This window comes from Periophthalmus magnuspinnatus, chromosome 7 (assembly GCF_009829125.3).
Source record: "Periophthalmus magnuspinnatus isolate fPerMag1 chromosome 7, fPerMag1.2.pri, whole genome shotgun sequence".
In the NCBI taxonomy this organism is placed as follows: domain Eukaryota; kingdom Metazoa; phylum Chordata; class Actinopteri; order Gobiiformes; family Gobiidae; genus Periophthalmus; species Periophthalmus magnuspinnatus.
This window is the reverse complement of record NC_047132.1, coordinates 19,146,969-19,173,449: the sequence shown is the minus strand read 5'-3', so window position 1 is coordinate 19,173,449 and position 26,481 is coordinate 19,146,969. Positions and strand designations below refer to the sequence as shown.

General features: G+C 39.6%; 1 protein-coding gene across 1 annotated transcript in view; it reads right to left on the bottom strand.

Annotated features, from left to right (window-relative positions):
* LOC117373236 (plexin-B1-like) overlaps positions 1 to 26,481 on the bottom strand; it is a 68,434-nt gene that overhangs the window by 15,931 nt on the left and 26,022 nt on the right. The window contains exons 3-12 of the mRNA XM_033969164.2: positions 14,997 to 15,063; positions 13,596 to 14,484; positions 12,848 to 13,090; positions 10,360 to 10,542; positions 7,131 to 7,259; positions 3,611 to 3,711; positions 3,391 to 3,523; positions 2,462 to 2,618; positions 2,272 to 2,380; positions 1,210 to 1,318 (exon numbers count right to left, since the gene is read on the bottom strand). Of these exons, the coding sequence (XP_033825055.1) occupies positions 1,210 to 1,318; positions 2,272 to 2,380; positions 2,462 to 2,618; positions 3,391 to 3,523; positions 3,611 to 3,711; positions 7,131 to 7,259; positions 10,360 to 10,542; positions 12,848 to 13,090; positions 13,596 to 14,474 (2,043 nt within the window). The 5' untranslated portion in view covers positions 14,475 to 14,484; positions 14,997 to 15,063. The remainder of the gene's footprint in view (positions 1 to 1,209; positions 1,319 to 2,271; positions 2,381 to 2,461; positions 2,619 to 3,390; positions 3,524 to 3,610; positions 3,712 to 7,130; positions 7,260 to 10,359; positions 10,543 to 12,847; positions 13,091 to 13,595; positions 14,485 to 14,996; positions 15,064 to 26,481) is intronic.

The window sequence follows — 26,481 nt, the reverse complement described above, 5'->3', positions numbered from 1 at the left end:
CAAGAGCTTTGAAAACTGTGGTTATCAAACCTCTCCTAAAGAACAGCAGTCTTCATGCCACAATATTGAACAATTACCGACCCATCTCAAATATGCTGTTTTTAGGCAAAGTCCTTGAAAAAGTTGTTTACCAACAGCTTATTAACTTTCTCCAAATGAACAACTCCTTTGAAGATAAAATGTCCCTGAGCTGTGGGGTGCCCCAGGGGTCAGTCCTGGGACCAATGTTGTTCAAGGTCTACATGCTGCCTTTAGGCCAGTTAATACGCAGCAATGATGTGTCGTACCACAACTATGCAGATGAAACTCAGATCTATGTCTCACTGGCAGCAGGTGAATATGGACCAGTGGATTGACTCTGCCCCTGTGTTCAATAGATCAGTGTGTGGATGCAAAACAACTTTCTCCAGTTAAACTCATACAAGACTGACTAGTCTCTGGCCCAAAGAAACAAAGAGAAAGTGTCTGCAGTTACCTCGAATCTCTCTCACTAAAACCTTCAAATCAGGCTAGAAATCTAGGGGCAATAATTAACTCAGACTTCAACTTTAACAACCAAATTAAATCAATAACATTTTCAGCTTTTTACCATCTAAAAAACATTGCAAAAATCTAAGGTATACTGTCAGACCAGACTTAGAGAGACCTATCCATGCATTTGTCTGGACTAAACATGGGGAATCAGCGCTTCAGTTTTATGCTGCTAATATGTTTTGATTTCTTTGTATTATGGTTTTAATGTCTTTCTTATCCTGTAAAGCACTTTGAATTACTTTGTGTACAGATTGTGCTATACAAATAAACTTTCCTTGCCTTATACAAGATATGTAAGAAATGTGAATGTATTTTTGTTCAATTAAACAATGAATACTTATACCCACTAATTAATTAATATCAAAATAGAAAATGCTTACTATTGTATTATGTTCAATATGCACACATTTCAAATTAAAATGTATCATAATACGTTGACACTGTAAAAGGAGCAGTAGAATTTGAAATTACAGAAGGTTTGCGAAAATGTGTTAGTTGCAGTTATCCATATATAACCGTGATCTCAGAGTCTGGACAGTTTTCCATGATTGTAAAACTAGTCCCAGACTCTCCAGAATACTTAACACAATTACCATCTACAATCCTACTTAACAAACCCCAGAACATCACTTTGATAGACCATTCATTTGCACATATACTTGTGTTGTCACTCACATGTTGGTTGTAGATCATAAGCCCCTGTCCACAAGAGTGCTGGTGGGTGCAGAGGTGCTGTTGGATGCACCAGTTACAGCCCCAGCGACTGCTCACACAGCCCTGGCACCTGCCACAAACACAGGGGACCAGATGAGAGGGGGTGTCCATATGTCAGCGAGATGTAGAGGGAGGATGCATCAAATATTAATAGATGAAATATTAAGGGTGCCAGACATAAAAACGGCCTCAAGCCCACAGATTTGTGTCTGATGGTGTCCAGCTATCACCCCAATACTCAAACTTTACATTAATGAAGTAGTAGCTAAATATAGCATAGTTTAAATTACATAGTTATATAGTTTAAATTAAATTATTCTGTTATTTTCCATTTTGATATAACAAAAAATTGGTAAAAAGGTAAATAAAAATTACTTGAATTCAGAATATCAATTCTGCCAAAATTAATAAGATCTTTTTCTTGTACACAACTTTCTGGAGATGTCACCTGCATGACTCCATGGAAACAGAAAGTTAAAATCATACTTCAGAACATTGTGTATGATAATGTTGTATCGTCAGAGGAACAACATTTCCATGGAAACAGCAGGTGGTGGTAAACTACTATTGTAGCCACAGCTGCCCTGGAACAGGCTGACAGAAGCGAGGCTGCGAATCTGTGCCATTGGTCCAGCCGACCATCACCAATTATCTATGCACACACCACAAGTGGTCTGAGTGGGAATTGATCCTCCAACCTCCGGGACCAACTGCTCTAACGAGTGAGCCACTATTGCCCCAGTTGACACAATTTATTTATTTTCTTTTATGCTAAATTATCATGATTTCTTGAAAACTTAAATATTGTATGTACTAAAATCCATATTCAAATTCTGAATTTAAGTCATTTTAAGTTTATACAGCCACATATTAACTGGGATATCAAGCTGAAATGCTTTGAGATAATAATAAGCCTTTCAATTCAAAGTTTCAACTCTACTAAGCCTTAAGCAAGCCATAACCACTGTGGACATACAAAAAACAAGGCCACACCACTGCCCACTTCTGGCTGTGTGTACTCACGGCCTGCGTCCTGAAAGCTGCTGAACCAGGCTGCAGTTATAGAAGGTGAACTCGGTCTCTGCTACAATCACATTGAGAAAGCGCAGGGAGAGGGTGGCCATCACATAGTCTGCATACAAACACACCAGCTGTCAGTTATTTCCAGAACTTTTAGATGTGATTTATAACACAAATGTTGACTTTTGTGTACCATCTCCATGTCTGATGGGAGGTAGTCGGTTCCCATCAGGAGTAGAACACATCACTCCACTGTTGGTGAGGACGGCTGGAGACTCGGTGTTGTGGAAAAAGCAGGAATAAGCCTCTTCTTTGGTGAGACTGGGAAGGCCTTCTACTGACACTGTAATCTAAGGAAAGAGGGAATAATGCGCCATATTTAATTTGATCTGGATCATGTTGTATCGGTGAGAATGGATAAAACAAAAAACAATAGCAACAGAACAGAACTTATTGGTTGGCTGTATCTGCAATCGCTCAGCTGCCCTTTCCAATTGGTTAATATATTTTAGACAATCTAAATCCAATCTCTGGTTAGTTGTATGTGAATTCAATTATATCTACAGTTTACTCTGCCCAGGGGAAACAATAACATTACAGAGACCAGACAGGTTAAGATGGCTATCAACTAATGTAATATGTCCAATCAATAGTATTAAGTAGTAGTAGTACATTTTGAAGCAAAAATGTTTCATTATATTCACACAAGAACATTTTATAAAGTTTAATAGAACTTGTGAAGTGATGTTAAAAGTACAATGAAATTTTAAAGGTGCACTATGTGACTTACATACTTGTATCTATGGAGATGATGTTCCACAGAATGGCATCAAAAATACCTTTCTGTGAGCAGGATGTCCTCTTCAAAGATTTGACCAGTAACGTGGCCTGGTGATCTCCATGTAGATTTATTAAGTATATGTTTAATGCCATGCTGTGGAACATTCTAGGCAAAGTAATCCAATACCTCTCTATGGACATGAGCAGGTGATGCATCAGAATGTTGCATAGTGCAGCTTTAAATCAAAGAGAATTTGTATAATCCTTAATCATAAACTTCATTAGATCTTAAAATTAAAGATATGTGAATTTTTTTCAGTTTTGCGCTCTCCTTTTGCTCACCTCGGTCTTCACCCCTCGGCTGATGTTGTAGAGGCTGAGCTGCTGAATACTGAGACATTGCTGGGTTTGGTTGAAGCTCCAGAGCCAGTGACCGTGTACAGATCCACGCCGACATTCCCAGCGCTGGCCACACCTGAGCACACCATACACAGTGTTACACATGTATGAACCCGGGGGTGAGCGGGTGAAGGGGGAGTATGGGAGGGCATCAGTGACTCACCGTCCCTCCAGCACACACCAACCGCAGTACGGGTCTCTGGTCGACAGACAGGACTGGCAATCTGTGTGCTCTCCACATTCAGCCACTGGGCGCTTCTCGACCTGAATACAACACATCACATGTCAGCAATACTTTAGATCTTGAAATACAATTCGGTTTAAAGGTGGGCAGAAGGGTATAAATGATATGTCTGCACTTTTTTATGTTACAGTGATTTATAGTGATACTTAAACCTCAAGTAGTACATAAAGACATGGTTTTACACATTTCTGTTGGATTGACATCATATCGACTGAATATTGCCATATTCTACAATATTCATAAACTAATTTTGTCAATGTTGCCCACCGCTAATTTTACTTCTCCAGATTGTGTCTGGTCAGAAAAAATTTGAAGATCTACATTGGAAAAAAAACATAAATCTTGTTTGTTTTTAGTTCTTTTAAAAGATCTGTTATGCCCAAAGCTCAGACTTTGAACATTTACCAACTGTATACTCCAAAAGTCATCTAGTAATAAACTGTTGGCTCACCTAAAAACGTATAGGTTCTATATCACGCAAAACTGATTCAAGTGAGCTTTAAGAAATGTTAGAATGCTGTTACCTCCTCAAATACATACCTAGAGTTGTATTTTGTTTCATTCACACATGTTTGAGCTTAAAATGCTCTGTTCCAACTTGTGATGTCATGAAGTGGTAGTTTTCAAGTTAAGAGTTAGCTTTTACTGTAAGTTCAGTAGCGATCGGAAATTTCAGGGCTGAATTTTTCCAAATGATTCTAATGAAGGTGCATGAAGTTTAAAAACACAGTGGAGTGTTTTCTGTTTAGAAGAAGAACTCCTGCCTAAATATGCAGGATTTGTGTGTTAAAAATGTGTGAATGAAAGAAAACACAACTCCAGGCACGTTTGAGACGAGGAAACAACATAATAACAGATCAGAAAATGGCGTAATGTGTGCCTTTTAAGGACAACACATTTTTAAAAAGTGCGTAACTGTTAAACAAAACTGAATTCATCATACCCTTTTGGTTTGGAATGTTATGAGTCATTAATAATAAACTAGGGCTGTAGCCAACAAGAGAAAAATATAGTCAGCAAAATCCTGACCAACCGCTCTCCTAGTCACACATAACAGTTCTCTTACTCACAGCAGCTGCCACTCCAAACCAGTCCAAATTTAACTGCTTTAGCGAGTATGTATATAGAGGCATTACATGGGTTTAGGTAAGGATCATTAGTCAAACTCAAAGCTAGAGCTGAACATTGGTCATAAGCTGTCAACACCATTCAAACTATGGACTCAAATTCCCATAATTCCCCATAATCATTTATCAACTCTACCCTGTCCACGCAGAGCCGCTGTAGGGAGCGTGCCGCGACAATGAAGGCCACTTTTCCCAATCAGTCCTATTGTTGTGTCTGACCTGCACCCTCATGCTGACTGTTGTATCGGGCACGGCGGGGGTCGTGACCTCTGAACCCTACAGCCAGCTGGCCTCTGTGTTTCCTTTTATGAATTCTCTGCCCGTATTTGGTGTGAGACGCAGCCTGAGGAAGTATCAAAAGCTGAAAACGTCTGACAAACGCTAAATTGTCGGAGGTTGAATGATGGGCCATGTTCACGTTGTTCTATGGAGACATCTGGGGACAGAATGAAAGGACTTATACCTTGAAAAGGCCATGGTTGTTCAGGCATCTGTTCGCAGCACAGTAGGTTACACACATTCAAATGGAAACTTAAGGACTCTTATTGATTTAGAACATTTTGCATTGTTTGAGAAAGACCAGGATGTTAAAGGTTGTGAGTTGATCAAAAGAAGTAAATGAGAGTAAATTAATGTCATTAATCATCTGTGTGAAATTGACTGTTTTATAAAATATAAATAAAGTTATTCAGAAGATGATTTATTAGTCATTCACTAGTTTAAGGTGCAAATGACTGATTTATCTTTAACAAGGAACAAGTAAACAGTACATTTTTTGCGTTGAATATAGGGGTGGGCAATTTAGATTTTGTTTTATTTATTAATTTATCATCCTCATCATTATTATTATTGTTATCGTTAATATTACCATCATCACCCCATTGATGGAATGCAGACAATACTACAACAATCCATCAGCAGACTGTGAGATTCCTGTGAGAAAAACTACTTTTGGTCAAAATGTTCTGTCATTTAAAGGTTGTGTACAGTGGAACAGTCTTCCCACTTTTGTAAGGGAGGCACCCACTTTTACTACATTTAAAAGTTATTTAAAGGAGTGGCTTAGATCAACACAAACATGTGAACACAATTCATAGTTACTCAGTTTTAGATTTACATAAAATACTCGACTTATAGGACTTGTACAATACACCTTGCACTTTAGGTTATGTGCAATACACTTAGCACTTTAGAACTCGTGCAATACACTTAGCACTTTAGAACTTATGCAATAAACACAGCACTTTAGGACTTGTGCAATACACTTAGCACTTTAGAACTTATGCAATAAACACAGCACTTTAGGACTTGTGCAATACACACAGCACTTTAAAAGTTGTAGTAACCCTCCTGAGTTTATGTTTTTGACTTGGCTTCTGTCCTGCCCTGTATGTATTTGACTGTATTTTGTGTATGTGGTATTTTATGTTAAATGTGACTATCAACCTGTCCAGGGACAACAGATGGAAACTAGCCTGTGGCTAAAATCTGGCATATTTACATATGTATCTTATGTTCATTAGTATGCACTGTCCCTTTTCTAAATAAATAAATAAAAAGCAATGTGCTTAAATGCCATGGTTGAGGAACTGCACTAAACATCACTTTGGACCCCAATTTGAAAGATTACACAGGAAGTTTGTTTTGTTTAGTTTTTTTAACTAGCTATTTGTCCATCCTTTTTTTATTAGAAACAAAATGCATGATAATCAACAATTTGTTTCAATATATGAAACGTGGAACAATAGTTTTTGGGCGTCAATATTTATTGTGGGTAGTTTTTCTTTGTACTATTTTTCTGTACTACAATAAGATTTAAGGTGTAGAGGGTGGAATGAGTTACATTTAAGCCTCACTACAGCAACACAAGCTAACTACTTAAGTGTTTTATTCTGCTATTGATTTTTTTGCATTTTTTAAACAATGCTGCTCACTTACAGTATTTTTGGGGATAACCCTGCTTCTCGATTATTGTGTCTCTGGCATCATTTAGCTTCAGTATTATCGTTTATGGTCTATATTTTCATTAGCAATATAGTGCACTCAATTTGTTGTCACGACAGGTGTAAGTATACCTTCAAAATTGATCTCTTTAGCATACAAATCTGTGAGACTTTTATAGGTCAAGTTTTGATAAACAGGGCGAGAATATACTCAAAACTGCAATTTCGGTGAGGTGTTGCCAGTCTGAAGTGGTCAGTATCTAACAGACGTCACTGTTCCCATGAAAGCAACAGTGATGAACCGGAGACAGGTACATGTGGGTAATTAAGGCTGGAGAGATATTGGGCTCATTTTATATTCATACTTACAGCGTTTTGAGTCATGATGTAAATGTGTCCTCCATTGGGGTCCAAAAGAAGATCACTGCTGATGGGAGAATTGGCCTGGATGACGGTATTGGCGTAGACCTCCACTTCTCCATTCTGTCCTAGATAAACCTAAAAAAGTACAACCAAAAAATGTGTAGAAATATGTTAGATACATAGTGATTTGCCTAGAATAAAATCAATAGCGATGGTTTTATATTCAACTGTGAGATTTGTTATATTCAACTGAAACTAAGTGCTGAAAAAACTAAATAAAAGTGAAAACCCTTCTTCTCTGCCAACCTAAATCCAATCAGGCTTGTGCAGGATTGCGGCAGAAGTGGTTGAGAATGCGATTACTGCCCTGTTAAATCTAATATGGCCGACAGGAAGACACCTCTGGCCTGAGTGGTTCCCAGACTCGTGTTACGTCCAGTTAACAAGATTAGCCTCGGCTCCCTCTGCAATAGAGCGGAGAATCCCTATCCCTACCCATTAACAGAATGCACTTAATGGGTAATAAGTGGGGGAAATAGCCTGGTAATGTATGGAGACTGACAAAAACAATTAGTGGAGTGTTTACAGTAAGGATTTGAATATTCAATGCACCTTATAGAATATATTACAGGTATGAGATTATATACCTGTCAATACAATTATATAAGACTAACAGAAACTATTACAGTACAGTAAGGCATTGTTTTGATGACAGAAATCAGTGAAAACTATTTCATGTTAATGATGCTGAAAGTAATAATTTCATCCATTAATGGCCATTTAATCTTTTAAATAAAGGTTGTTGCCAATATATTGAAACTGAAAGTAGACAAATCTCGAAGGAACGCCTACTAAAACTAGTCTTGAACTTTAAGTAAGGGGAAACCTTTCAGCAAACATGGTAGGTTCTGTCCATGGTGTTACTGCCTGCAGCATTTTGCTGAATGTCTCTCACCGCTCTTTATCCCCATTTCATACTACTTTCTGACCTGCTTACAAATTAATAAAAAAAAATAAATAAATAAATTAGAAATTTGTAACTTTTTTCAATGTTTTAATAGTTAGGGGTACATAAGGGCTGTACCTATTTTTATAAACAAGGCTAAAGTAGTCCTCCCTCAGGCTCACACTTGTAGACTGTGGAGGGAGTAGAAGCTGTGGAATGTGTCCTGCTGTGATACAATAATCCTGCCACAACAGCTCACTGAAGATAGCTCCATGGAGTACAGCTTTGAACTACCGCACAACCCAAGTATTCCCAATTCACACTTAGGAGGGACAGGGGTTCTCAAGAAGAGGGTCAGGGCTCTGCATGGGAGGTGAACAGACTAATAGGACATTATCTTTTGTGCTACCTGTGTATTAGAGGTAGATGTGTAGAACCAGACATGTGAGGCTTGTGTAAGGTGAAAAATTAATGTACACTTACATGTTACACAATTTTGACTCCAATGACAATGACATTAGAGAAAAGATCAATGCTTAGTCAGTTATAGTACGATTCATTAGAATCAGTTTCAACTGACAGAAATAGATATCCTTTCATTAACTGATTATATGACGGTCGCTTGCGTGTTTCTTTGAATTAAGTTACTGGCTGGTTACTAATTTATATATTTTCTAGGTCATTTTAAATGCAATACCAATAAAGCTTGCAATAGCCTATACAAAGAAGATAAAAATAAATGGTGACGTTTTTAAGCGTCAGCACACTTATGATCCTGATATAGTCCTGATGGTGAACTGGTTAGGTCCTGTTCTAGTGCTGGATTTGTCCTAGGCTAGTCCAGGTTTAGTTCTGGGTTTCATCCCTGATCAGTCCTAGTTAGATGCAGTCTATGTGCAAGTGTGAACCCACCTGAGTGAATACTTATGTCTGCACTCTTCATATCTGAATACCAGCCTAAGATCAGTAGAGATGATACCTCCCCTGCTTTTCAAAAATCAAATAAAAACGATGCTTGTCTTTTTTGGAACACAGTGAAGAACGGAATGAAAAGAATGTCCTGCTAAAGCCACAAAGCTGTAGTGCAAAAATCCTTTTATGTGGTGTCTGCGGGTCAGGCACGTGAGCTTTGATTTGAGAAAAATTAAATGCTGCAATAATACATAATCCCTTCGGGTCATAGTCTTGGGAGAGTATTTTGAGCGGCTTCCCTGATGGCCAACACCTCTGTTTGTGTCTCCTGTCTGAGTGGGTTGTATATCTCTACTCAAAAGCTCATCACTGCATTTGATTGTGCCAGATAAGTACAGAACTAGAATCCTATTGATGTGATGGAAATTTAAGTATATTTATGTTGTAAAGAAAATATTCTTATCATTAGTCATTTAGTCATCGTTAGTCTGCCAGACGCAGACCACACATTAACATGTGTGAAGGCTCTGTCCCATCCTCCAGGAAACACTTTGTAGTCTTATCTGTCCTCAGGTGTAAAAGTTCATTATCTCAGGAAAGACAAATCCATCTTTGAATGGAAATGGGGGTCAGAGGCATAATTTATCTCCTATGTATAACTCCATCCTCAGACCTAAATCAAAACAACAGTACTAGCCAGTATGTTAATAGGTGAGAGAGCACCCATTAGGGGCCTGAATGATGCAAAATATAACTCAGGCAGTGTTCATACTTGATTTTGTAGTGCAGTGTAGTGTAATGCAATAGACCTAGCCAACAAATAGTAACTAAAAGTTAGCTCCTGCCTTCAGATAAATATAAGGCAGTGTCCTTCAGCAATCTGACCACAACAGAAATATACCAAGACACCTTTTATGGTGTGTGGGTATATTATCTTGGGAAAGAAACCTTGATAGAAATACAAGTAATAGTAATAAAAATCTTTATAATATCTACATCTTAAATAGCCTCTATAAATAATCAGCAAAAATTCATTCATAATGAACAAATTATTGGTAATAGAATAACAGGTTTAGTCACAACTTAATTAAGGGGTTTGGGTATTAAGTAATGACTAAGTCTGAATCATTTGAAACTGATTTTGAAATTGATTGAGTCTTGCTGTTCATGATTTATTAATACTAATTAAAATGTACTTATTATAAAGTTTTACCAAAATCAGTTTGTTTAAAAGTGGTGATATATTGATTCATTGTCACAGCATGTAGATGCAACATACTCTGGTCATTCTTGTTTTGAGACGAAGGGTAAACTGATTACATCCCTTCTGTCGGTGCACGCAGCACTCTGATAGAAACACATTAGGATATTGGTCACCTTGTGCAGCGCTCCTCGGGCGTCTCCCAGAAAGGCGATGCTGTGTCCTTCCCTGACACTGACGGCCACCGCAGTGAGACGTGAGGCGGAGGTGCTCCATGCGGGCCGGACCTCCACGGGGGAGCGGCTGGCCATGGGGCTGGGGGTGTGGTCTGAGCCACATGGGTACGCATTCAGGGTGTTCTGGGACACAGTATCAGAGAGAAGAGCAGTTGGATATATCTCAAAAGACAAAATTACAAAGAATGGTTTATGATGTGACATTCTCCGACATATGTTAAAGAGGTATTACGCAAAATTGACTTTTGGGCGATTTCAACCATGTTATAAGGTTGTTCCCTCACCAGAAACATACCTGAAGAGGTTTTAGTTCCTATCCATGTAGTTTATGTAACTTAGCAATCTCTTCAGGGATTTATTCGAACCCTCCTTAGGGTAAGCTGTAAAATTGCTCCTGCACTGCAATTCCCCATAAATCTACAAAAGCCTGATACAAAACAATACACTAAGTTCACAAACCTGATGCCATGTGCAGTAGTTTTATTGGAGTGACTTAGTGAAACAAAAGTGAAACTTGTGAAACATGTTAATATGTTGTTTTTGGCTAATTTTGCATTTTCAAAACAATAAAAGGTAACATGATGATCTAAATATGTGATGTATTAGTAGTTAATACATCATAGAAGTAAAATACCCCCACTTTAACAGGGTTTCTTTATTTTTATCACTTCAATGTATGAGTAAATATATTGCATGTGACAAGTAACCTTATGTAGTACAGTTTAAAACCGGTTAATGGTGTTCTACCATCATATCATTTACAAACTCAATAAGGTTCCAAGCCTATATGACTAAAGGCATGGGGGCACAGTCAAACCTTTACTATTCACCAGTTTCAATGATTCACTGTAATAACCATTATCTGTGGTCCATTGCATCATACCGAAAGCGACTATGATGAAAATATAAACATCCCTGAAGCATTTTATCTTTCAGTTCTTTCCAAAATAACATTCCTTTAAAATTACAGTTACAAATAAGGTAGGATATGTGAGATTTGCATTTCAAATTTCATTGTAACAATTCAACTGGTAAAATGTGATTAGATTAGTGATGAGTATTAAGCAGATTTAGTTTTGGCAAGAGTGTATATTGAATGTTATATCCAGCTAAACTCATCATGGATTATAAAAGTAACTTAAAGCACTTGGGTTACCAAAGATTCTAAAGATTATACTGCATATACATTTTTACAAACTCATATATTGGTGGAACTAAAAACACAGGTCCAGATTGAAAGCCATTGTAATTACTGTATATTATAAGAGTGATGTTCAAAGATTAAGCAAGAGAAAACTTTCCTATGTACTCCAAAGATGTAAAAGTTTGCTCTACACACAAAATGTCTCACCAAGTACTTGATAACAGTGCAATATTACTCTCATAAACTGCTGCTTTATAGATACTGCCCTATGCATTAGCCCTGCACAGTAAACCACTTGGATGTATACGATAGTGAGCCTAATGCATTTTTAAATACGTTGCCATAGGAAATTTAGTGGTCAGGAATGCATCACAGTTCAGGATCTACAAGCTCCTAACAAGGCTTTTCATCTGCAACTTTCCATAGAATAAATAGTGCGTGATCTCTGGGTCACTGAGTTGAGTAATAAGGGGCTTGTTTAAAAGACCTAAGCCCCCACCTGCAGTTTTCCAGTGGGACTCTCCCCTACCTCTGCACCATGCCCAGCCTTAGAAGTCTAATGGGATCATTATGGATCAATATGAACTAACCCCAAATCAGCTGCGTAGTTTTATAATGAGAGCTGACAAGAAAGACATGCAGTTCTTTTGAATTTCACAGCCAAATGAGGACACCTGGGACTGAGGTAAAAAGCAGAGCAGTAAAAATCTTGAGACAAACAACATTCACAATCAAGAATTTGGAAAATAAAAAAGGACATTTACAATGGCAGAGATATCCACAATTTGGGTTCTGCTTCGTCCTTCAGGGCCAATTATCTTAAAACTTGGGACTTACTGGAAAAGCAGGATTTGGAGTGGTTGTTGTGCAAAAACCAAAAGAAGGGAGTTGGCTGCCTCCGTTTGGGCCCGCTTTAATCTATAGCCCAATCCTCTTATGGTGAATCATAAGAGGATTCCCAAGCTTTGGGGCAATCACAAAAAGGAAGGAGAGACTAGCCCAATACATGCCAGCCTAATCGTGTTAATCGCAAACTTTACTCAAAAGGCATTTGTGTGGTCTATTTACAGAGAAATAGTTCATCTTCTTATGTTCACTTCTACTACTGCTATACATAGATTCTTAAATTTGCTATACCTGTTTTTTACAGTCTTAAAAAATGTCAAAAACAGAACTGTTTGCAATAATAATAATAATAAGCTGCTCTTCCTTGTTAGCATAGTCATTTGACACATATTAGAGTCAAATTATGTCGAACACATATTGTATGCAGTATTATCTCACCGGAGGCAGGTTGGCACAACTGGACTTGACCTCATACTCGATGTAGGCCACCTCCTGTCCCCGGTCCGTGCGCCCGTCCTGTGTGTAGCACAGGTTACGGGTGGAGTTGATGTGCAGGTCGAGCTCCTCCAGAGGGTACACACACAGAGCAGAGGGGTCCGAGGGGCTGGAGTGTGAGGAGCTCAGACGAGAGGAGAACACCCCCAACAAGTGGTCACCCTGCCTGCCCGTCCCACGACCCACCTGGGAAAGTGCACAGGAATATATATATATTATATATATATATAGACTTGCAAAATAAACTTATCTACCAGGAGAAGGCCATGTACAACATTTTGAGAAACACAGATTTCAGTGTTCAAAGGTGCACAAAGTAACTTTTCTAGTGGAGGAACAACCACCTGCTTATCTGGAAATAAAATATTACTTTGCTTAGAATGTTCCACAGTATGGCATTCTGTATAACATTTTTTCCAGGCCGCTTTTATTTTTCATAAAAATACAGCATATCATTCTTCCTGTGAGAGGAACAGGCTCGCAATAGATCTGACCTGTAGCTTTACATAGTGCGTCCACCTTTTTGTCTCCATAGAGATAGATGAGGTTAATGGCAATTTTTGTGGAACATTGTGGGCAAAGGAATAACATCTGCGTGAAGACAATCATGTGGCATTCACTAAACCAGAAAAGTTATACAGTACATCTTTTAAGTTTCCTTTTTATTGATCCATTTAACCTGTGCTCTTACCTGAGCAGCTTGGAGGAGGTTGAAATTCCTACTAGAGGCAGATGATGACGACTTACAAACCAGAGGCACTTCAACATAGGAGTAGTAGGAAGTATCGTCTAGACAAACTCTGGCAGCGTAGGTCCGGTACTCCCTTGACCCCGCCTGTATATCCCGCCGATAAAACAGAAAGTACACGTAGCTGTGTCGCGTAAACACAGACACAAAATGGTGGTCGTACTCTGCTAGCCGCCCAGCTACCGCTAACTTTGCTGTCTCTTCGTAAGAGAACACTGGCTCAGAGGACAGGTGACGTGTGGATATGGGGGGGTGGTTGGCCGTGTAGCCCCTTCCCACGTACATCACAGTTCTGCCCCCTGCATGAGGTCGAACAACCAACCCCACTGTGGACACATGCTCGTCATTGGCGGCTACATGTTGGGTGTCTACTGGTCGCTCGGTGGAGAATATAACTTTCTTGATGGAGGCAAGGCTTCTCTTTTGGCATGTCCCCTGGTGAACACTTCCACAGGTGATAAGTTCTTGCGCATACGGGTCTAGCAGAAGTAGTTTATTGTAATTGCTGGTTATCCCGGCGTGAGAGCAGCTAGTCTCGGTGATAGGCGGGAAGCAGTCTTTACCATCACTAACAGGGCCTGTAATCTCCTCCTGCTCCAATCGTAGTCCTCTTAACCCGTCCAGCTGGAAGAGGTGGTTCCGGGCCCCCACGTACACGGTGCCCACAGAAGGGTCCGGGTGGAGGGCCAGGTGCTGGAAAACTGTGTCATTACGGGAGAATCGGGGGTAAGTGCGAGCCAGAGCAGAGGGGGAAAGGAGAGTGGAAAGGAGGGTGGAGAGGAACAGGAGCAGGGTGCAGCTCGCAGCCTTTCCATGTGGCATTGCAGATATTCTGAAAGGGGATAAGAAATGTATTTATAACTGAAAAAACTAAAACTTTTTTTCTCATTGACAAATGTCAATTTTCAGTTTCACAAACAACATTAAAGTGGCTATTTCAAGGACTTGTACCTGATTTTTTTTCCCCCATGTATTTGAGCAAAAACCATCTTGCCCCAGTACATATATATTGTAGCTATTGAGGTCAAACTATGTCGCTGCATACCATCTGCATTTAATTTCAGTGAATAATTAGGATGCTCGGAATGCATAAGGTAAGTGAAGATTAACTATGGACCACTGCAGACGCTTTAAACTGGTTCAGTTTTTCACATTTTAAAGACCTTTAACACATAAAATAGTCACATTTCTTCCCACCATGTCTGAACTCTTCTCCAGACCAAATGTTTTTACGGACAGAAGATTGGCTGATCATTGGTGATCAGATATGACTCTATCTTAATCTCGAATAAAATTTGATTAATTCCTGAAAATAAGGAGGAACATTTAAAAGTAAATTCTCACCATCTATTTTCCTGGTTCATTTGAAGATGTCCTCCTTCTTATCACCTTGACTCAGTTCCCATATTTTCTGCAAAACATAAAAAAGGACCATAAATACACCAAATGCACACATTTATTATAAACTATAGTTACATTATTATATTTTATTATGAGTAATTTTCTCATGTTCAGTCTTGTAATACATCAATCTGCTACATTCAAACCGGCCACCAGCCTCCACTGTATCTATTACCACTGAAGCATTCACAACAAAAACAACTCCCATTTCCTACTCGCTGGTCCATCAGTCAACGCCTCACAGTAGAGTGCACCCTGACAGCCCCGCCATTAGACAGAAAAACCAGTTTAAATATTCACGAGCTGCTCGGGACCTCTCTGTGACCTTACAGTGGAGGGTAACACCAGAATACATGTTGTGCTTCATGTAGCCAGACATGGATTAGACAAATTATACATGCATTAAGGATCTGCATAATGGCAGGGCTAAGGTGCTCAAATGACACAAAATCACAAAGCTAGCATCATGTTCCATGCAAATAGCACAGCTCAGACATCGTGTTTGTGGATTGAGCAAAATTACTCAAAAACATATGGTAAAAAAAGGCAAGTGTTGGTAATTGTCCCTCAAAAAAAAAAAAAAAAAAACAAGTGTTGAATTTAGAGCATAAAGTAGATCCAAGCCTCATGTATCAATGATGTCATGATACTAAAATTACAAAGGAGATTTTGGCACGGAGAAAAGGGCTCAACTGGTTTTGATGCCGCAATAATAATCAAAACACTCTTATTTTAGATAACACAATGTAATTTACAACATAAAATAATACAAATGTCTTTAATATTCATTTGTGGGTCTCATAATTTGATTAAGGTCAAAACCATTCTAAAAGTATTCAGAAAAAGCTCAATTTTGTCTGTGTTTTATTTTTTTCCACATCAGTTTGATTCGTTGTGTAAAGGGTCTTTTTCGGCATCTTGTAAAGTGCTATACAAGTGCTATGTATTATCTTTGTTAAATGAGTATATAGTGGTATTAGTATTTGAGTATGTGGACACAACAAACTCTACTCAGAAACAAAAACAAGACGTTCTGTGATTTATCAATTTGTAGTTGTAGGAGCAATTTGAGTTTTATTCAAAGATGTCATCGAAGTATTTTCCATATAAATGAGCTGATGCTTCTGCTGTTCACCCTTTAAGCCAAGATATAGTTTTGTTAGATAAAGCACATCTGAACCATGCATAAAAACTATTTCAATTTAATGATTTACTTTACTGCTATTGACAAATGTAATGTATTCATGATTATTATTATTTTTTTTTTACTTTGCTTAATTTTCTACATACACTTTTCTCAGACAATAGCATTACATTACTTTGTGCAATAAAAAAGCTAATCCTCCGACAAATTACCAGCCTGGAAAAAAAACAACACTTTTCCAATTAAACTAAGCACTGTAAAATTGCACTTTACAGTTGATATTTCGACCTTACACATGCCGCCGCCTCACCCAAGCGTCCACACTCTAGGGGCGCGTTCAACAACAAAGAAAAAGTGGGAGCACCCAGTGAGTGTAGCCAGGGGCATTCTGAGGCTGCAGCGGTGTGTTCGGGTGTGTCTGGAAAATGTGTCTCAGCCTCGCCCCGCTTACTTATTCATGAGCAGGACGAGAGGTATAATAACTAACACCCTCCACGCCCAGGGTCAGGACAGAGACGGGCAGAGGACAGAGGAGGAGTAAAGGGAGAGACAAGAGACAGAGGGAGAAGAGATGAGAGGAAGAGGGAGAGATGAGAGGAGGAAGAACAAAGACAGAGAGGAGAAAGAGGGAGGAAAGCGTCAGAGAAGGAGAGAAGAGGGGGAGGGAGTGAGGAGATGAGAGGAGGACAAACAGAGAGAGAGGAGAAAGAGGGTGGAGAGGGCCAGAGAAGGAGAAGAGGAAGAGGATTTGAGGAGGTGAGAGTAGGAAGAACAAAGACAGAGAGAAGAAAGAGGGAGGAAAGGGTCAGAGAAGGAGAGAAGAGGGGGAAGGAGTGAGGAGATGAGAGGAGGAAGAACAAAGACAGAGAGGAGAAAGAGGGAGGAAAGGGTCAGAGAAGGAGAGAAGAGGGGGAAGGAGTGAGGAGATGAGAGGAGGAAGAGGGTGGAGAGGGCCTGAGAAGGCGAGAAAAGGAAGAGGAAGTGAGGGGATGAGAGGATGAGAGGAGGAAGAACAAAGAGAGTGAGGAGAAAGAAAGAGGAGAGGGCCAAAGAAGGAGAGAAGAGGAGGAGGGAGAGAGGAGAGAAGGAGAGGAAGGAGGGAAAGATGAGGGAAGACGAGAAAGAAAGAAGAACAAGAGAGAGGAGAATGAGGGAGGAAAGGGCCAGAGAAGGAGAGAATAGCAGGAGGGAGTGAGGAGATGAGAGGAGGACAAACAGAGAGAGAGGAGAAAGAGGGTGGAGAGGGCCAGAGAAGGAGAGAAGAGGAAGAGGATTTGAGGAGGTGAGAGGAGGAAGAACAAAGACAGAGAGAAGAAAGAGGGAGGAAAGGGTCAGAAAAGGAGAGAAGAGGGGGAAGGAGTGAGGAGATGAGAGGAGGAAGAACAAAGACAGAGAGGAGAAAGAGGGAGGAAAGGGTCAGAGAAGGAGAGAAGAGGGGGAAGGAGTGAGGAGATGAGAGGAGGAAGAACAAAGACAGAGAGGAGAAAGAGGGAGGAAAGGGTCAGAGAAGGAGAGAAGAGGGGGAAGGAGTGAGGAGATGAGAGGAGGAAGAACAAAGACAGAGAGGAGAAAGAGGGAGGAAAGGGTCAGAGAAGGAGAGAAGAGGGGGAGGGAGTAAGGAGGTGAGAGGAGGAAGAGGGTGGAGAGGGCCTGAGAAGGGAAGAAAAGGAAGAGGAAGTGAGGGGATGAGAGGAGGAAGAACAAAGAGTGAGGAGAAAGAAAGAGGAGAGGGCCAAAGAAGGAGAGAAGAGGAGGAGGGGGAGCGGGAGGGAGCAGAGGGCCTGGGAAGGAGAGAAGATAAGGAGGGAGAGAGGAGAGAAGGAGAGGAAGGAGGGAAAGATGAGGGAAGATGAGAAAGAAAGAAAAAGAACAAGAGAGAGGAGAACGAGGGAGGAAAGGGCCAGAGAAGGAGAGAATAGCGGGTGGTAGTGAGGAGATGAGAGGTGGAAGAACAGAGAGAGGGAGGAGAAAGATGGAGGAGAGGGCCAGATAAGGTGAGGAAAGGAAGAGAGAGAGAGTTTGGGAGAAGAGGGAGGAGAGGGCCAGAGAAGGAGAGAAGAGGTGGAGGGAGACAGAGAGGAGGAAGGAGGTAAAGAAGATGGAGGAGGAGAGAGCCACAGTAGGAGAAGAAGAGAGAGAAATGAGAAAGGTAGAAGAGGAGAAGTGAGAGAGAAGAGGTGGAAGACCAAAGAGAGTGAGGAGAAATAAAGAGGAGAGGGCCAAAGAAGGGGAGAAGACAAGAAGGTGGAGTGGGAGAGATGAGGAGAGGAGGGAGGGGGGCAGAGAAGGAGAGAAGAGGAGCAGGGAGAGAGGAGGGAATGAGAGGAAGAAGGAGGGAAAGATGAGGGAGGACAGAAAGAAAGAGAACAAGAGAAAGGAGAAAGAGGGAGAAGAGGGCCAGAGAAGGAGAAAAGTAGGAGAGAAAGACAGAGAGATGAGGAGTGGAGGGAGCAGAGGACCAGAGAAAGAAATGAGACAAATGAGTGAAATTGGGAGGAGAGGATGAGAGAGAAGAGAAAAAGAAAAAAGTGGGAAGAAAGTAGGAGAGGATTAAGAAAGGAAATGCATTATAAAAGCATGTGGATACGATGAAAGCTGTTAGTGTTTACCAGGGTCAGATGTCAGGAGAGAAAATTGACTACAACATAAATGACAGCCCTCGTGTTTAAAACCGCTTCATTGCCTTGTACTCAACATCTACGCTACGGATGAGTGAATATTGGCCTGTCAATCCTGGCCCTACAGTCAAAGGTGTACCCCATTTGAAGTCCATTTAGTGTCATTACTGCGGGAATGGAATCTCTTGAAAGCGTCCAAGCTACCACTCAAGCTGCCATGATTTGATTAGCAACAAAATACACAGCTAAATGTCAAATTACTCCCACGACCAAAACATTAAATGTTTTCCAAGTGAACATATATACTGTACTTTCCATTTCTACAGTTCAGTGACTTCTCTTTTTCCAAATATGGCTGACTAACTGTAAGAGTTTATTTATAACTGTTTTGACATCACCCCATAAATGAAAACACATCCCAGTGCCAAATTATGGGATAATACTTCTCATTCTTCTATGGGGCTATTCACTAGACTTTGTCCCATCAGAGAAGATGGAGGAGTTTGTATAAAAGGGATAGGTGCTATATCGTATCAGGCCTGTAACAATAACAAATTTTGAAGCTCGATATATTGCTGAAGTAAATATAGATGACAAACGATAATATTGAAACTAATTCATACCACTGACACAATAACCTAAGAGAGATTTATACCACCAAGGCCGTTCTAAATGAACAATATGGTTAAAAAACAATGAGCTGCTTATTTTGCATCTGTAATGGGTCATGGAAGTTATTAATTAAAACTTCTACAGGTCAATTATTATCACAAAGCTACAAAATAAACAACAATTTCAACAAATTTGGGCAAAGAAAAAGTAATAATATAAACACTATATAAACACCGATCGCCCATATCGACCGATAAGTCAATAGTAATTATCGAGACAGGCCTACGTATCAGTAATATCAGGGGATGATTTCATATATTGGTATTGCACTAATGGTATTGCACTAATGGTATTGGATTCATATTTTTCCTAAAATGTAGGTTTTATTTCAAATGGAAATAGAAGACCAGTGAAGATGAAGAAGGGTCTGTATGTTAACACAATTATCATAAAAGCTACACACAAATACATGTTGTTACATTTTTTGTTTTTTAACAAATTATATATATATTTGTTTATTAACTTAACCACAACTTCAATTCGTGGGGTTACAATTAATTTTAAACTATTGATATCGAGATCAGCAAATATCGTTATCGGCCACAGCATGACAAATATCAGATATAATGAATACAGAGTGGTAAGTATGTTCAAAAGTTCTCAAACCTCATTATAAGGAATCATTTTCATTTAGACAAATGATTATAGGGAGATACATAAATCAGATAAATGATTATAGGAAGTGTGGTCAAAATTGGTATTTAAGTTTGACAAAGTTAAGTCCCTAAAGACTTTCTCTTGTGCTAAACAAGAGCTGGCTGATTCTGCTTTGCTCGAGCTCATGAAGCTCATAGCCGTTGGGTTAGAGGAAGTTCCCATGGAAATAGGGTCGCAGTAAAACTATAAATAAGAGAAGAGACGTTAGGTCAAAGATCAGGTGAGGACGCCAAAGCAGAGAGGCAGGCAGACTGAGAGGGGTAGTTTAAAAAGCTTGTACATACAAAGATTAATCAGTAGGGCTGTGCAATTAATCATGATCACAACTGCACCAATCAATCCGAAGCCTCCAAATTCCATACAGAAAGGAAAAGGCTAAATATTTTAAGCAACAGATTTTATTTTTAAGTACTATTTTAAAACATATTCCCATACACTTTACAAGAGGCTGTGATGAGGGGTGTAAAAAGTACTGGGTGCTATGGGTCCTAAAAGACACAAGTTGCATTGTGTCCTGCAGTGAAGAAAGTCTGCTGCCCTAAGATTAAACTTTTTAACTATTATAATAACCAAAATAAATACAAATATACACATACAATATAAACTTCCCTTTTACAGGCTATAGTCTCTGTGCACAACTTCCTCACTCTCTCCATGCTGTGTGACAATAGCACAGACAAATGTATCCTCTTCACTGTATATAGTGGATTTACAGCGCTTTAAACGTCCCACACTGTGATCGTGTGAGTGCTCTTCTGTCTTCTCTGTCTTTTTAGAGCTGTCTGCTGTGGACGCTGCTTTCTAAAGGCGCTAATGAGCCGTGACTGCCACTGAATGTCTGATAAAATATGTGGTCAGTCGCAGCAGTGGCGGGGGACAGTGGTGGGGGTCCAGTGGGGGGTCCTAGGACTGGAGCCAGGAGTAGCACATTGTGGAGCGCAGGGGTATTCTGGAGGCAGGCCCTGGATAGATTCACTATGACATTTTCTTTCTGTTAGAGAAGAGTGAGGGCAGTTATGTATTTATTTATTTTACGGATGTGGTGAATATCAACTGTAAACTAACAGACCAACAGTGTCTCTTTGTCTGTAGTATTAATATTTTTTCCTCCTTGATAACATTTGATAAAATAACACTGGTTTTCTACGCATGTCCTTTTCTAGAGTTTGAGCCCCTTGATGCTCTATACAGCCCTGTGTGAAAAACTAAAGTGGGAAACTTGGGCCAAAATGAAGAAGTAAAGATGAGTTTATAAGCCCTTTTTACAACCGTTAGTAGTAGCCAGAGTAGAGTTTTTCCTGTGAAGCTAACAACAACTTATAGCACCCTTCCTGCTCCGTCCCAAGTTATAGTAACATGCCAACGGTACAGAAGTTTTATTTTGAGCCAAAGAGAAAGCTTTTGCTATATATCTGTACTAGGGCAAATCAACTTTTGCTCAACATCAAAAATCGTGGAAAAAACAGACTCTCTAAGCCAGGATAAGGAGTACCTAACTGAAGGATTAGCCTACATGCATGTTTTTTGATTAATCGTGGAAACCAGAGTACTTAATGTTGTTCTGCCTGGAGACACCTGTCTGATGGATTGTGACACTGTATCAACACACAATCTAAAATGCAGTTACTGTAGCTTCTGCCTGACTGCTCAGAGACAGAGCCATCCATCCGCAGTCTGACCTGTCTGCTCCCCCTTCACTCAGTCAAAACCAGCCAGCAGACAGACTACTAATAAACTTCTTCAAACTCTACTTTCTACAATACACTCTGTCGTCTGCAGTACGTCCCAAAGTATCCATGCAGGTCAGTGAAGAGTGCAAGCTAATATTATGAGAGGCAGACGTACACATGCTGGGCACGGCTCCACTTCCGTTGCCTTCTTCACTTCAATAGGCGCCTCTAAGAGCAGTGGTCTCAGCCCTCGACACAGAGGTCTGTTTGTCCAGACACCGGTGGTGAACGGCCTCTCTGTACTGGCCCAAATAGACTCTCTTTCACTGGGCTCACAGATCTGGGGCTGCTCAGAGCGGATCCACCATAAAAGACACTTCCCCTGGCTGTAGCAGTGCCCACCGCCCAGGGCACGCTCCCCTATAACAGAGCCTTTCACTGAGGGAGGCTGCAGAGGCAGGTGCTGCCTCTAACGGACTGCCTGAGCACAGTCATTAGAGTCATTAGCGGTGGACATTCATCTGATGAGAGAGTATAAACAATAATATCTATCCCATAAATTAGAATAAAAACACAATATGCACTCATTGGGTCTACTACAACCGAGCTTGGTAGTTACATAGGTTTCAGAGTCATGTAAATCTAACACCATTTCCGGAGCAATTAAAAAAATCATTATCAAACACTAAAATTAGGGCTGACAATCGATTACATTTTTTAATCACGCTTAATTGACTTTTTTTTTTTTTTGTATATTTCAACAACACATTTAGCTTTTTAATTGCAAATACATTTTTTATTTATTGCTTATTACCATATTTTCAGGACTTCCGGAGTACCAAAAACAAAATTCAATAATGAAGAAAAAAAACATAACTGTGCTGGACTATAAGTCGCATTTTTTGGGGAAATTTATTTTACAAAATCTGAGACCAAGAAAAGGCATTTTTTTTCTTTAAAGGCAAGTTATAATAAGAACAATAAAATAGAGACCAACAGGCTGAATAGCAGTACACAGTACACAGTAACTATACCATGCCAAACTATGAAAAAAGTGCAACTTATAGTCTGGAAAATACGGTACTTACTTTACTAATGACTTTATTTGTAAGCATAAATACTATCTAGAAATGTTTTTTCGAAAATTGTATCTTATATCTCACACAGGCCTAAGTATAAAGTTAAGCAGTCACATTATGAAGTGATATGACTTATTCATTATCATCAGAAACATTCACTCATTTAAACACTGCTGTTGCTCTACGGTCCACAGTAATCTGCTCTGTCGCTGTTTGACTCTTTCACAATAAGACTCTTTCTGAAGCCGGAGACTTTTATTGTGCAAATGTGCTCTGGGATTTTAACATCGAGATATGACATTGTAAGCCCACACACACAGAATGATGAATCAGAGCCAGCTGAGCCCAGTCTGACCCAGAACCTCGCTCTAAACTTGCTTTTTGTATGAACCACTTGCCCATCTCCTCAAAAACATCATTAATTTGAATGAATGAATGAACTGTACTCATGGTCTTCCACATCAACATCAGAGAAACTGATCAATTCACGCCATATATACTTGTAGAAAAAATACTGCAACAAACACGTAATCCCCTACATATAACTTCACCGCCACTGGTGTGGGAGCAGACAGTATGACGACACGCCCTGATGACAGCGTGTCTTTGACCTCTGACCCTGACTAGGTGAGGGAAAGAGGAGAGGGGCTTGGGTGCACTTATGACGGGCTATAACTCCTCATCACAACACAAAGATCAAAGGGACAATGACTGACAACAACAGCTGAGGGTGGCCCACTTTACCTTTTACTCACACAAAACTAACACCGCTCAGCAAGTTACAGAGATATAGGCACTTAATTATCAAGTTTAGAAGCGAGATAGTTAATAGTATAGTTAGTTTAATGGAGCTCATAAGATCCTGTTTAAGACGTTGCGTAGGCCAAGAGGTCACCAGAGGAGTGCATGTTAGCTTCAAGGAATGCATAAGTTGAACTGATGAGTGAATAGTGAATGAATGATACGTGGTTGTCTATCGATGTCAATGTGTCAGCCCTGTAACGCAACATTTCAGTCAGTACCAAATTTACCAAATGTCCGATTCAATAGCAGCTGAGGCAGAAAAATTTGTTGGTGAAATTTAAAATCTTTACCGGGGCATACAGATTAGGGTTAAGTTGTAGTAAAGTTAAAGAAAAAAAAAATCCTTTAAAGAAGACCTATTGTGCTTGTGTCTGCTATATAGTTATAATCTATGAACATTATTTTGCAATTTGCACATTTTAAAGCGCAGTACTCATCTAAAACGTCTCCATAAAGTCTGTGTTAGAAAACTGTGGTGCCCAATGGGATCAGACATCGCTGTAAACACCATCACACATCACAACAATGAGTCGCCACCTCTGATGGATAGATACAGATCACACAAGTTACCAAAATGGCTACTCAACTCTGCTGCATCCTGCGCATGTCATCGATTAAGAAAATAAAATTGTTGAACACAGTAAGTACAGAGCAGTGGGTGAAAATAAAGATTGATCAGCATACAACAACATAACAACATAAAACATAATGACAAAACAAAACACCGAATGATATCACCAATATTAGCACCATCTGTTGTCCGTCCCTTACCAATACTCAAAGCTACTGGAACAGAATCTTTCACAAAACAACACATAAAATGCTGACAAAACATAGAACATTAAGATAAATGACAGTACGATTGCTTAAATGACTGGAAATATGTCATATGCCGTTTAAATAGAACATGAATACAACAAGCCAAACCAAAATAGTGCCACATTAGAACACGGGATAATAATAATGATCATAGTCAGAAAGTGCATGGGTGAGAGTGTCAGTTACTTATTTACATTAGGTTGTGCTGACACAGTTCCACCGCAGCAGCTCCACACTCACTGACAAATCCCCCACAATTACAGCTCTGAAAGGGACAGCACTCAGCCTGGAGAGACACGTGGAACATAATGACACACAAGAAAGTGGGAAAGATGGTGGTGTGTGTACGATAAATGTAAGAAAAGTATTATTTTCAGAAATTTTGAAATCATATGTGGTCTGCTAGGCTTGTAATTTTTACCAATGCAAACATGTTCTGAAATGCGGGATTCTTAGGATAGTTTCATACTTTATAATACGGTCTTATCTCAAATGTTAATGCGGCTAGACATGAGATAAAAATTTGCACTTTGAAATGAATCCTGATTTCGAAAAATAAATGACAAATCTAATTGCAATGGACGGGAAAATAAAATCCAATTAGCAAGTTTATCAGAAGTGTTTTAGTAGGTTACAGTGGACCGATTTTTGCCATAAAAACTGTGCATTAGGAATAAGGCAGTGGATAAATGTTATCTTGATCTGCAACCATAAAAGCAAAGTACTTGAACCATGGTAACTCGGGTTGTTTTACAATTGTAGAATAATACCAATGTAACTGGGTGGGTGTGGCTGGTCTCTGTGTGTGAATCGAAGTGTGTTTCCCTTTTTTGTTTATGTTGCAGTTTAACTAAACGTTTAACTCGACGCAATTGATGCAAATCTTTGATAAAGGTTTTGGACATCTATAAGGTTCAATATACATGGATTTTGAGAAATGTAGATGTACTGCTTTGCCCATTTCTGCCAATGCTGAAAACCTTAAACCACAGAGAGAGATTGGACTGAGTCAAGCATTGACTGTATATATAAATGGACGTAGCTAACTTGCTAGCCGCCGCATTCCAAGTAGGAAGTGAGCATGGGTGCGCTTCTGGCTCCATGAACTCTAGCACCAATTCAATTTGTACTGAAAAACTGTCGCTCCTCTCTCCATAACTGCTACTCTTGTGCTCATCGTTTTGGTGTTAAAATGTTCGTATTAACCCACTCTACATGATTCTGGTATTTTTATTTCACTACTGTGTCCATAAATTAAGATATGAACATTAATAACAGACAAATCAGGCGCCTTTTTTCCTTGAGGTCTCTCCCGATAGTGTTAGCAACAGGTTTGATCTATAGCATTGCTAAGCGTCCATTTCATGTTAAACCAGCAGTGAGGGTGGGAAGGAGTGTTACCTTCAACAGCCTCACTCCAGATTGGCTCTTTGCCTGCTATGATACTCGCGATCAGGATCCAAGTATAGAACTCGGCTCCAAATTTGACCCTATAACTGCTAGCCATGATGAGCTTTATTTGATTTGAGCTGAACGCACACTCCCTTAGTTAATTTCTTTATAGAGTCTGTGGAGTCAAGAGTGAATCACCTGTATATTTTTTTTAATATGGCAGAACTTTATGTTGAAATTTATGTAACATTAACATCTATCATCAACATCCTGGTCCAAAGTCCATCAAAGCTAAACAACAGAAAATGATTCAGTCTAGCCATACCCACTTTTATTGCCAGGCAGGTATAAATGACTTTCAGGTCCATTCAATCTGGCACAATCAATATCACTACTCTATAAAAGCAGCAAGCATAAGTCACCAGCCTCTTCACATTCAGTAATATTATATGGATTAACAGTGGCACTATAAAGACGCATTTGCTTGTATTAATTATGGAACAGGTCAATTCCCATTTACCATATTGCCCTATAAAACGCCAGGGCACATTTCAAGACTCCCATGGGCTCAGT